The following is a 13,086-nucleotide window of genomic DNA, read 5'->3' as shown; positions in this document are numbered from 1 at the left end:
TTTATTTTTAGCTTTTCTTTTTCTTAAAAATAGAAGCTCAATCCAATATAATTTTATAAAAAAATTTAGGGTTCATTTTTATTAAAGTTATTTTAGACAACTTTGTCTAATATTTTTCGAAATAACGTAACGTTGGAGTGAAAATCGTAGTGTATTAATAATTTTAATTTATTTCAGGGATATAATAGTTTTTATGATTCTAATTTTTTAATTTTTTAATTTTTCAATTCTAAAATGACGTCTTTTGTGAACATTAGATAAAATTATCTAAAATAACATTAGATACATTTTTCCCAAAAATTTATTATAAAATTTTATTTTATAATAAAGAAAAAAATGAAAAGTTTAACCAAATATAATTTCATAAAAAATCTTATTATAAAAAGAATTTTTTTATAATAAAGAAAAAAAAAAGTAAAAGCTTACATGAGGAGTTTCTTTAAAGATTATGTCAGCTTTTTTAAGTTATTTATTTTACAAATTTATTCTTATTATAAATTTGTATTTATAAATATTATCTTTTATTCTTATAATCAATTATAATATTAAATTATTTTATTTCCTTTCCTTCAAAATTATCAAAGTAACTTTATATAATTATTAAATAATTGTTAGCTTTATTTTTTAAAATTTTAACTCAAAAATAATTTTTGTTTTAAAAAAATATGCTGAACATGCTGTTAGTGCTCTCTCAAACATCATGTCCCAGCCCTCTACACCCAAGCATCTCTGCATCTCCAACTGACGAGCTTAAGGTTGAATTTATTATTTATCGTATTGGTGGTTCATCTTTAAGCATTTTTTTGGTGCATATACCATACATTTATCCCAAAAATATAACAAATTTAGAATTTGACAATAAATACTTAAAAAGATATGGATTAAAGAAAGAAGAAAAAAATTTCTTTTTGTTAAAAAAATATACCCAGAAATTTACTCTATACAGAACCTTTTATCACCCTTTTTGTCAGCTACTTCTATAGTCTACTACTACTCCAGATCACTTAGCAATCGGAAATCCTATTATTGCAAAAAAAAAAAAAAAAAACCTTTTGAGCTCTTTTGTGAGAAAAATTTTAAACGGTGCACTATTCTGTTAGAGTATTGCAAATGATAACAAGCTATGAGAGCGTAATTTTCTTCCCTTGAGCAAAAAAAATGTATGTACTCCATTATTACTATAACCGTACAAATGATTTTTTTTTTAATTATCCACTTAGTGGATCCAGTTAATAGCATCACTGATTTGCAATTATAAACGAACTTTGCCTTTCTTTTCTTTTTTTCTCAAATAATCGTTGATGCGGGGCAAATCCGTGGTTCTGACCTCTACTTTGCCCTTCTGTACCCCACAAACCAAAAAAATATCACTTCAGTATCTTTGTAATCTTTGCTTTGCTTTGTTATTTATATATCAGTTGCATATTTTTTTTATTTTATATCCTTGACATGATATGCCTCTCTCATCACTTTTCGTAATAAAAATCTAACAATGTTCGCTCCTCGTAAGGTTCTGGACCTTACATCACACCAATTTTTAAAGAATCGACACCGTTGGGTCTTTGTCCAATCCAGATTATCCGTATAGAGAGATTGATCGTTGTTGTCCACTTTCATTTGGCCCCATCAGTGCCCTCCTGCACTGCATGTTTTCTCACATGAAGTAATTCTCACGCAAAGGATATATATATATAAACATTTAAAAAAAATAAAAAAAAATAAGAATTTAAAAATAAGCACATTCAAATTCAATCAATCCAGAAGCGGCGTCGTTTGTTTGGGCCTGAAAAAAAAAGTCCACACCTATAAAAGGCTTTGGCATAGATCGAGTTAAAAAGAATAGCATATCCGTGTCCTCGGATCCGCTCAACTAACCATAGTCAATTCCAAACTCAACCATAGTTACTTCACTTCCCTCAGAACCCGCCACGTGTCGTAATCGAACGGCCATTTCCGAAGCTATTCAGAAGCACGCGCCACTATAAATCATCTCTCCTCCTCGTTCCCAATGTCCAAACCCTAATCAATCTTCTTCATCTTCAGTTCAGTGAATCACTTATTTTTTCCCTGAAACTATGGCAAACCCTAAGGTCTTCTTTGACATGACCATCGGCGGCCAACCTGCCGGCCGTATCGTCATGGAACTCTTCGCCGATACCACCCCGAGAACCGCCGAGAACTTCCGCGCCCTCTGCACCGGCGAGAAGGGAGTTGGCCGCAGCGGCAAACCCCTCCACTACAAGGGATCCGCCTTCCACCGTGTGATCCCCAACTTCATGTGCCAGGGAGGTGACTTCACCGCCGGAAACGGCACCGGCGGAGAGTCGATCTACGGCGCAAAGTTCGCCGACGAGAACTTCATCAAGAAGCACACCGGTCCCGGCGTGCTGTCGATGGCGAATGCTGGCCCCGGAACCAACGGATCTCAGTTCTTCGTCTGCACAGCCAAGACGGAGTGGCTGGACGGGAAGCACGTGGTGTTCGGCCAGGTGGTTGAGGGACTTAACGTTGTGAAGGAGATCGAGAAGGTTGGATCCAGTTCCGGCAAGACCTCAAGGCCGGTGGTGGTTGCTGATTGCGGTCAACTCTCTTAGATGATGTTGACCGTTATGGATCTATGTGGTGGCTCTGAATCTGATCTAGACCCTTGGTGTCTTCTATCCGGTGTCGTTTTTTCGTCTTTCTCTTTCTGCGTTTACTGGTCGTCTTTTAGGGTTAGCGATTGTGTGGTGATGGTGCTTTCTCTTGATCTTTTTTAATATCAGTATGTGGTTCATAAAGTGGAGTCTTGTGATGATAAACATAAAAATGATGAGCTACCTTAAATAAAGTTAGGATTATTCTCATAATAATATTTCTATCTTTGATCTGCAAATTTATCCATGTTTAGATGATAAAGCTTGTTTTGAGTTTTATTTTAGATATAAAAAAAAAAGGTTGATTAGTAACGACATGTTAGCTATAATTAGAATTTAATATGCAAATGAGAAATTCGGTTAAATTGGACTGCTTTCATGTCGGAGGTGCGTATTTTATCAGGAATTTTAATCGATTGATTCGTGTTCACTCTTACACGTATAAAAGAGAATTTGATGCTGAGAACCTTCTACCTCTACTAAACAAGAGATTTTGAATTATTGTTTTTTATTCTTTTTCTTTTATTCGAGACTCACAAATTTGACTAAAACATTCACACTTGACAAGGCGTTGCACCGCACATAAATTTATTCTGTGCTTCATTATGTTATTATATATTTTAATGTAACACCAAGTTTATATATAGCTTGCGATGTGATTTTAGAAAGAAAGAAAAAACCATCGCTTTGTTTATAAATACATATTATACAAGGAATGATTGTTGGTTTTATTATAATTTTTTTGTTATTTTTTGTTGTAAATATTTTTATCCTTGTAAATTGTACAAAGAGAATTTAAATTATATTAATATTAATGGAGATAACACGTGCTTGTGTCTGACTATATAGTCGTGTCAAGATTATGTGATCCGAGAACAATGTCATTTGATAATATCTGTTACTAGCAGATAATATCTGTAGTAATAATATTAACTTGGGATGTGGCGCTCTGCACCTGTTAATGTTTAATGTTTATTATTTGGAAAAAATGTTTATCTTCTAAAAAATGATTATTTCAGTTAAGATTAACTATTTTTATTTAAAATTTAAATAAAAATTCCTTTTTTTTCTCATGATTGAAATTATTATATCTTTTTTTCATGATTATATCTTTTTTTCATGATTGAAATTATTATATTTTTTTTATTTAAAATGATATAATTTTATGTCTGTGAAAAAAAATATTAAATTCTCGTTATTTTATTTTCTGTTGGATTTTATTTTTTGAGGACTGAGAAACTTTTTTTTGTTATTGCTTCCGGATTGAGGGACTAGTTAATTTCGTGTTTTGTGATAAAACTTTTGTACATCTGTATTTACGTTGAAGTTTTTGGGATTTAAAGTGCGTTTGGATTGCCTTTAAAAAAAAAAGTTATTTTTATGCCTTACTTATTTTAAGAGTGTTTTTCATTAAAGTTAAAATTATTTAGATTTTTAAAAAGATATTTATTTTTTGAAAAAAAAAATTAGCTTTGGACTTTTATTTTTTTGAGATGTTTAAATTTTTAGCTTCTTAAAAAAGTAAATTTTTGATTTTTTTTATGATTTCTATTTTTTTTCAGAAATAGCATCCAAACGTGCTTTAAAATAAAAGTGCTTTTTTTTTGGGAAAAAAATAACTTCTGACTGAAAAAGAAAAATCATCCAAACAGACCTTTAAATGAAAAAAAAAGGTTTAATTGCAAAAAAAAGTTATTTGAAAAAAAAATATACTTAATTGGGTAACATTCAAGGAAAATTGACATGTGTTTTTTGCTGTACTTGTCGGACAGATAAAATATGCATATTTTATGTTTTTATCTTGGTACTTCTGTTACTGTTTCAAATTAACTGAATATTAATAATTGTGATGTTCCAAATTTGAGTCGAGTCACGATCTGTTTAGAAACATAATTACATAAGGCATTGGAGGGAACATGTCCATGCCTGATCTAAAGTGGAACTCGAGGGTGCACTTAGTTTTTTTTAATAAAAAAAAAATCTAAATGGTGAGCCTATTATACTGCAAACTGACTCTACCGTCTTTTATTTTTTTTATCAAATGACTTCTACCTGTTTTCAGTTGTTCATTAGTCATTACGGAACAGTTTGTTAATTTTTTGCTTATTTAATTAAGTAGTGTACCCTTGAAAAATTAGATTTCTCTTTTTTTACAATGGTTATAGGCAATCTTATTAAAATCGGTACGATCATTGATCCGATTGAAGTATTGGGTCACTGATTTAACCATATGATCCGATAATTATAATGTGACAACTAATTTTAAATGGTCTAAATCAATAAAAATGTGACAATTAATCAGGAGAGAGGAGAGAGGAAAAAAATTTATATAAGTGTTAATTTTTCCATAAAAGAAACACATGGGGCACGACCGCTAAAAATATTTCCCCTTGTGAGAGATATCTGTAACTTGTTTGGCTTTGGTGTTGTCATGTTCTGTCATATTCATTCAGTTGCAGACCACTTTGCCAATTTGGCTATGAATCTTCTTTTATTTGCAGAATCTTCCAGAACTTGCTAGCAACCTTTGGCAGGATGCTATTTCTCTTGCTGAACCTTTATGTTATTACTTATTGGGCTTGATTCGAAGATATAACATGAAAGCTACATATTTAGGTTTTTTTACCCTTATAACCCTTTATTAATTATTAATTACCAAAATAATCTTCATCTAAAATTATTTTAAAAATTTAACCTCCCCAACAAACTTAACATCAATCTGTCCATGTTTGACCGTTGACCACAAAACCTACCCGGGTATTTTTTGAATTTTTATGCATACCCAGGTAGGGATGGGTATACCCGGGTATAGTTCTTGAGTTCTGGGAAATTGCTTGAATTATTTACCCGGATAAGAAGGAGTGTGCCCGGGTAAATCACGACAGTAGGGTTTTTATATAACCCAGCAGGCCCATTTCGAAACCCAACAAAGGGGTACCGGAGTAGAGCTGCTGGAGGTGTGTTGGTTGCGGGATTCTCACACCAAATCTTGCTCAAATTCTTCGTTTTTGTGATCATCAGTTCGCGCACGTGTGAATCTCTGCCTTCAACCGATTGAATCTGCAGCCAAGGTTCGTTTTTTTTTCATGGTTATCAAATCTGTTCTGATTTTGATATGTTTGTCCCTCCCTCATTTGAAATTATTGCGTTTTTGTAGTTTGCATGGTTATGTTATATGATTTTGACCGATTAATTTTTGAAAGACCTAGCCCTAACCCTAACCCTAACCTGTATGTTTCTGATTTTGATTTTTTTTTTCAGTTTAATAGTGTGACGCAATGAGTTCTAGACGCGTTTCAAAGCTGCCGGTGGGGAATACCGAGAGAAGAACCAAGAGTCGACACGATGGGTCGTCTTCCTCTCAGCCCCAAGCTACTGTGAGTCAGTCTTCGGACTTGACGTTCGGATATTTGTTTGAGGATGACATAGTTGCTCACGAGAGGTTTGTGAAGTCTTTCATGAGCCGGAGGATTTGCGAGCCGAAATCACTGGATTCGGCCTTCTTCAACTTGGAGCGTTTCGACATTGTGCCGCTTCTTGAGGAGACACATTTACTTGTCCTTGCGGAGATGCAGTGCCCATACTCGGAGGTTATGGTGAGAGCCTTCTACCAGAGCCTTGGCTATGCGCATGGCGAGCTGACTTCCCGTGTCTGCGGGATTGATATCATCATGAATGCTCCTATCTTGACAGAGCTACTGGGGTTCGATTTTGATAGTGTCACAGGAGCAGCACTATACGATGGATGTAGACAAAATACATGATAAGCATATGGAGGCTGCCACCCAGCGTGATCTTTCACCGCCCTTATGATGCTTCGATGACGATCCGATATTAGACAAATACCTTGCCTATGTGTGACATGAAAACGTAAAAGGCTAAGAAACCAGGACCAATCATCCAACCTCTCACCTGGAGGAACAACAACAAAGGCAATAGGGAGCAGAAATCCATCTCCATCCTGAGATGTTGCAATCAAGAGAGTACCTCTGTACTTCCCATACGAATGAGTGCCGTCAATTTGAATTATAGGCTTGCAGTATTTGAATGCTTCAATGCATTGGTGAAATGTCCAAAAAACCCTGTGAAATATGGCCCTGACATTCACCTGCGTCATATACGTCAGCCAATTAGGCAAGAATCCATACGATTTCTCCCAGTCACCATACAACTTAACAATGGCTTTCATTTTTGCCTTCCAGGCCTTCCTGTACGATATGTTGTATCCATATATTCCCTGTATTCTCTCTTGAATCAGAGCGGGTTTTGTAGATGGATCTTCCTTTAACATATCTGTAAAAAAAAAAAAAAAAAAAACACAACTTTACCATATTCTCAATAAGAAGTTCCACTAAGTAGACAGTAGAATACATACTCATTATAGTCGCACAAATGACATCTGAATCCAATTGTATATGATCCTGTGACAGGCCCTGATTCAGGCATGTGTGCAGTAGTGGTTGTATGCACCGGTAAAGATGAAGATTGACCAGCATCAACTTCAACATATATCTCAATATATTTTAATACTTTCTATTCAACAAACGCATTTGTTACGAACTCCACATCGTCATCATCATTTATATCGTTACCAATGTAGTATATTGTATCCATATCCACTACAGTCTCTAACCTGGCTATCGTGTGGTGGATGGATTGTATGCCTTCTAACCCCATTTTTTGTAGAATTCTCTCATTCAGCTCATTGCATGTAGTGCCCATCTTGATTTTCATCGTTTTTGTTTTTCCTTCAAATCGGACACCGTTCGGACCTTCAAAATGCCTCCCATTGTAGTAAATAACTACAGGAACCATGTTTGGACTTGAACTCATCTTTCACACAAAAATTAGATCTAGGTTTTGGGTTTGGAGGTTGGTTCGGATTTTTGAGCACAAAATGGGAGTGTGGAGATGTAATCCCAATGTCCCACCAAGATTAAGCTTTCTGAAATGATGAGATGAAATATGTGTGTGATGTTTCGGAATAGAGAGGTCAAGGGAGAGAGATTTGGGGGGCAAAAACCCTATACCTCGCAACAATGGCTGAAACCCATTGATATTGGGGTTTCTGGACGTGATTTACCCGGGTACACTACTCCTTACCCGGGTAAATAATTCAAGCAATTTCCCAGAACTCAAGAACTATACCCGCGTACACCCCTCCCTACCCGGGTATGCATAAAAATTCAAAAAATACCCAGGTAGGGAGGGGTGTACCCGGGTAGGTTTCGTGGTCAACGGTCAAACATGAACAGATTGGTGTTATGTTTGTTGGGGAGGTTAAATTTTCGAAATAGTTTTAAATGAATGTCAATTTGGTAATTAATTATTAATAAAGGGTTATAAGGGTCAAAAAGGCTACATATTTATGTTATTTTTATATCATATAAAGTTATTTATTAAATAATACTTTAGTTCCATGATAACATTTTAGAAATGCTTATGTTAATATAACTTTTACATAATTTATGAAACATATTTTTTATTAGAATTTCTCTAAACCTTAGATGTGATTTTTATAAAAGCAAGTGGTTATATACTATAAAACATGGGAAAAATATTCTTATGCAACATAAGAGTAATTTTATCTCAAATAGATTCATCGAGAATCATGACATTCTTTTTTTTTCTCCTTTTTTTTTTTTGAATGACGGACCCCATCATATGTGTATTTATAACATGAGAGATCTTCTCTCATGCAACATGAGATTAAGTAAATCCATAAAACATTAAGAGAATTTTATATATCAAATATATATAGAGAGAGTTCTTCGCAGAAAGACAGATTATTTTGGAAAAATACTAAACATTCGTATGTTTATGTAACATAAAGTTACAAACCGTAATTTTTAAGATTTGAATCGTCAATGTTTTTACGAAATTGTTTGAATTATACATGAACTTACTAGAAATATTTATTATAGTATTTATATGATAGAAAATTATTCCGAATTTTGTTTCAAAAAAAAAAATAATGTTATGAAGATGTGTTTTTTTAGTAAACTATCTCATTATTTTTTCTAGAGTAAATAGGTAATTTAGTTATTAAAATTATTCTTCATTTAATCATTTCACAATATTTTTTTTAAAAAAAATATTCCAATCGGTTCATTGTTTCGCAACTAATTCGATTCGGGGCGGGTCCGGAATTAAGGTTTTAATCCCCTCCCAAAAGTTTTCACAATAATTTTCAAAACAGGTTACATTAAAAATAAATTGAAATAGAAATAGAAATAAAATATTAATTTTGGTATGAATTTTATAACTTTAAATGTTAATTCGTTCCCATAAATAAATCAAGAAAAAATATTTGCATTTTAAGATAGATAGACACATAATATTTTTTTATTTCAAATTTAAATTTAAAAAAAAAAACAAATACTCTCTCCCATAATTTTCATTCTTTCTATCTATTTCTCTTCTAAAATAATATAATTTCTCTCGTTTTCAATTATTAGAAGTTAGACATGAAGTGTTTCGGTATGACCATATTATTCCAAGTGGTCCGGTAGGCTTTACCGAAGAATAGGCTGAGGCTGAATGCGGGCGATTCTTGCTTTGCTTGTTCCACTCTGAAACCCTAAACTCGTTTAAACTGTAACCCTAAAATCCTTGAATCTGAAACCCTAAAAACCCAATTGATCCTGTGTTCCTTGAATCTGAAATGGATCTGACATGGTTGAGTGCCATTTTGGTTGGGGCTGGTTATCTTGCTTTGGGTTACTTCATTGGTTCTCAGTATCCCCCTCGTTTCCTCTTCTCAGTCTCACCTAGATTTTTAACTAAAGATAAAGATTCTTCACTTCTCAACGACAAGGACAATAATAAGAAGAGGAACACTAAATCCAAACTCAAAGACCCGCTTGAGATTGAACAACTTGCTGACATTCTCGATGATTTTAAGATGGTAATAAATAAATTTCCTTCTTTTTCTTTCAACACACAAACTCAATCTTACTGGGTTGCTTGAAAAATTGTTCCTTTTTCTGCAGATACTAGTAGTGAGGAATGATCTTAAAATGGGTAAAGGCAAGATTGCTGCTCAATGCAGGTACTGAACATTGCTCCTATTTCATCCAAAAATAATGTTGTTTATCTTTTTATTTCATACATTTTCTTTTGATAAAGAATATGATTAATGGTTCAAACTTAGTATTTTCTCTCTCTCTCTCTCTCTTTCTCTCAGTCATGCAACTTTGGGTCTCTATAAAAAGCTCATTAATCGAGCACCAAAGGCTTTGAATAGGTACTTCGACAACCTTGGTTGCACTTACAGGTCATCTTGAATTGTATATCTTAAGTCTGAAGTTTGTCTATAATACAGGTGGGAGATGTCTGCACAGCCTAAGGTTGTTGTGAAAATTGAAAGTGAAGAAGATATGCTGGCTTTGCAAGTAAGTACAGGGAAAGTTTGTGTTACATTAGCTAACTTCTTTTTTGATCTGTTTAAGATCTATATTGGAGATACTTGCCTGTTATACGTTGTCAGTTATGTAAGAAAGATATAAATGTGCTTCTCTTTTACTTAATCTCATAAAGTGTGTTGAATTTTGGAAGTTTATGTTTTATACACTTCTGCAACCCACAATGATCTGGTCAAATTTGTATTTAATGGGAAAATATGCAAGAGGAGGTCAGCAACTAGGAGTAAAATAGAAAATACGTGTCCTTTTTTACGTTTGAACTAGCAAAAAAAAAGAAGTAGATTTGGGTTAGTTATTTTAGTTATAGGAACTGCCTAAAGCCTGTGTAGTCAGTGGATGTAAAGGAGGACTATGAGAGAGAAAGTTAGCATTCATAGAGCATTGTAAGGCAGGAAAGTTTGGGCTTTACTGTGAAAATATTGTCTTCAAACATGAAGCTTAGAAATTTATTTACATACTTAATGGCTGCTGCAAATGTATGGGCTTTAAAGCTTTTTAAAAAGAAGTGTTGTGGTTAATTTTCAGAGAATCTTATGGAAAAGGCAAAGGATGTTGTCTGGAATTGTGAACACAAACAAAGTGAGAGCTCTTACGTAGTAGTGTGTAATTTGGGCTTTACATGATGGATGTGTAGGGAGAGGAAGTGGGGAAAATTCAGTCAACAGAATTTTGATCAGCAAAAACACTAAATTAAAAAAAAAAAAAAAATCTTGTAAATTTGTTATGCTGAAAAGCTTATCTAAATGGCATAATTTGACCAATGTTTGGAGTTTGGACTGGAGTGGATTGTATGGAAATTACAACAGAAGTTGTTTGGACTTTGGAGTTGTGAAAATGATACAAGTGAGAGCTTTGAAAGAGTGTGAAATTTGGTCTATAAACAATGAATGGCCAGGGAGAGGGGAGCTATGCATAGCATAGAATTTAGTCACCCAAAAATCTGAACCATTCATGATGAAGCTTTGAAATCAAATTAAATTAGGCATTTTGTATTATTTTAACACTATTCTAAAAACACTAGGATTTTATCTCCTTTTCTTAATTTTGTAAGGCAACTTTTTTGGAAGATTTAGTATACTTTGTTAGAAAGTTCAGTAATCTTACGATGATGTAAATTATTAGCACTTCTATTTTAACAACAAAGAATAGCATAAAAAAGGTTTATTATGGTATTAAGGAAACATATTGTCAGAATCTCTAATAGTTTAGACTGTTTTGTTTTCTCTTCTGATTTTATATAAACTATATTTGATATATTGATTGGTATTATCTTTGTCTAGATATCAATTAGTCTGTTTTGCATTGTCCTCTTCTTCCAACACTTGCTTCTACTTCTCAAAAATTAGACTCATCTTCCCCTGGAATGCCATTACTACTTGTTTTTTCTTCCCGTTAATCTTGAATTTTTTTCAATGCATGGTTTTTCTATCTGAAGTTGGCTTTGTTTTCGTAAATTGTTGTTTGTGTGTTAGGAAAGGGCTAAATCTCTGAAGTTACCCACCCATATCACAATCGATGCTGGGAGAACGCAGATTGCACCAAGTGAGTATTTGGAACTTCCCTTAATGTGCTGCTAATTGATTCTAGTTACCACCACACAATTGGAATTTTTACCAGTGTTTGTGTTAATTTACTGCCTTGTTATAGTCAATAATATGTGTGTGGTGTGTTGTCTTGGGTAAGATAGCTTATAAGGATTTTACTCATTCCTACCCTCATTAGTCGGGTTTCAAGTGGAGTGTTTTTTTTTTTTATATGTATTATCTTGCACTTGATGTCAATTGTCAAGTATTTTTGTCTGGATATTGATTAAATTGTGTCTGCACAAATCATGTACAAAACTAGAGATAGTTTTCCAGCATCCCCCTTAAAATGAAACGGTCATCCCATTGTCATTTTTTTTATTGAAGTTTAATCCATGCTCGAAAGTGCTGGTTCATTATGTTATGCATTTTGAAGAAAAGTGGTGCTCTAGTAGTTTCTTTGGACTGTCTGTAACTCAGTATCCCATGCGAGAAAAAAATAGTTTGATTTTCCTGTTAAGTAGTAGTTACATGAACAACTGGCTCTTCTTTCGTTATTTGTTATCATAGTTAATTTACTATTGTTTTCTTCTTCTTTTTCTAGATTCCAGAACAGTTATGGCAATTCTTGGTAATACTTTCCTCTAATGAACCTATTATTTTTTTCATGCCAACTTAGCATTTACCTTCTTCTTTTTTTTACAGCTCAAAGTACTTTGATTTAATCTGATATTCATGTGCAGGACCTGTTGAGGTGGTAGATGAGGTAACAGGTGGACTGAAACTACTATAGTTGTCTGTCTAATCAAGATGATTTATTGTTTACCATGAACTTGAGGGTTCGTGAAGGATAACAGATTGAACGTTTTGGACATTACTAAATTAGAGCCCCTTTGAAGATTTGTCATGTTCTTCGCTCACATAAAGATTTACAATTAATCCTTAGTTGACAGTAATGATGATGGTGAAAACTTTTCTTTGGAGATGCTCACCGACAAAAACTGTGGAATCATGAGCCTAATAGCAAATGCAGAATGATGTAATTCAGTTTATATGAAATGTGATGTTGAGTCTTCATAGTGGTACCGTGCTTGGTTTTGGAAGGTATATGAATTTTTTGGTCCAAATTCGATTTGCAATTTGGAATAAGAAAATATTCGGAAAAACATTAAAACATAACGCATGGATTTATTCTCATGATGAATGAACCATATTGAATAGCCTGGACTCTGCCAGTTAATATATTGTTGTGGAGAATTATTATTGACATGGTGGTTACCATTGCAATTCTTTTGTATTAAAATGACCATTGGACTCCAACTTAAAATAATCAACTTTAGAGTATACAGCTAACGAAACCGACTCTGTAGTCTAATATTTCTCATTTTTTATGCGCCTTATAAACATGCTAATAAACCTTATCTCATGCTAATAAAATGGTCTATCTTTCACCGAACTTGAGAAGTTAATTAATCAATAAATGCACAAGCAAGCCCAAGCTCT

The 13,086-nt window shown here is 33.5% G+C and overlaps 2 protein-coding genes across 3 annotated transcripts; both read left to right on the top strand.

Moving 5' to 3' along the window:
• The first annotated feature begins 1,998 nt into the window (after positions 1-1,998).
• Positions 1,999-2,951, top strand: LOC133306398 (peptidyl-prolyl cis-trans isomerase 1). 2 transcript variants are annotated; one of them, XM_061506718.1, is made up of 2 exons: positions 1,999-2,223; positions 2,290-2,951. In XM_061506718.1, the coding sequence occupies exons 1-2, from the start codon at positions 2,076-2,078 to the stop codon at positions 2,592-2,594; spliced, it is 453 nt and encodes a 150-aa protein (XP_061362702.1). In that variant the 5' UTR covers positions 1,999-2,075; the 3' UTR covers positions 2,595-2,951. The 2 variants fall into 2 exon arrangements, with proteins under 2 accessions (XP_061362702.1, XP_061362701.1); XM_061506717.1 differs by having other exon boundaries at positions 2,000-2,951.
• A 6,151-nt stretch (positions 2,952-9,102) lies between these two features.
• LOC133306394 (uncharacterized) lies at positions 9,103-12,698 on the top strand. Its single transcript, XM_061506713.1, has 7 exons — positions 9,103-9,543; positions 9,629-9,687; positions 9,823-9,882; positions 9,961-10,030; positions 11,533-11,602; positions 12,188-12,214; positions 12,327-12,698. The coding sequence occupies exons 1-7, from the start codon at positions 9,301-9,303 to the stop codon at positions 12,374-12,376; spliced, it is 579 nt and encodes a 192-aa protein (XP_061362697.1). The 5' UTR covers positions 9,103-9,300; the 3' UTR covers positions 12,377-12,698.
• Positions 12,699-13,086: the final 388 nt, after the last annotated feature.

The sequence above is a fragment of the Gastrolobium bilobum genome, unplaced genomic scaffold (assembly GCF_033153095.1).
Source record: "Gastrolobium bilobum isolate Gb01-03AN ecotype WA unplaced genomic scaffold, APGP_CSIRO_Gbil_v1 utg10835, whole genome shotgun sequence".
Taxonomy (NCBI): Eukaryota; Viridiplantae; Streptophyta; class Magnoliopsida; order Fabales; family Fabaceae; genus Gastrolobium; species Gastrolobium bilobum.
Note: the sequence above shows the minus strand (reverse complement) of the source record. Positions and strands in the feature narration are given on the sequence as shown.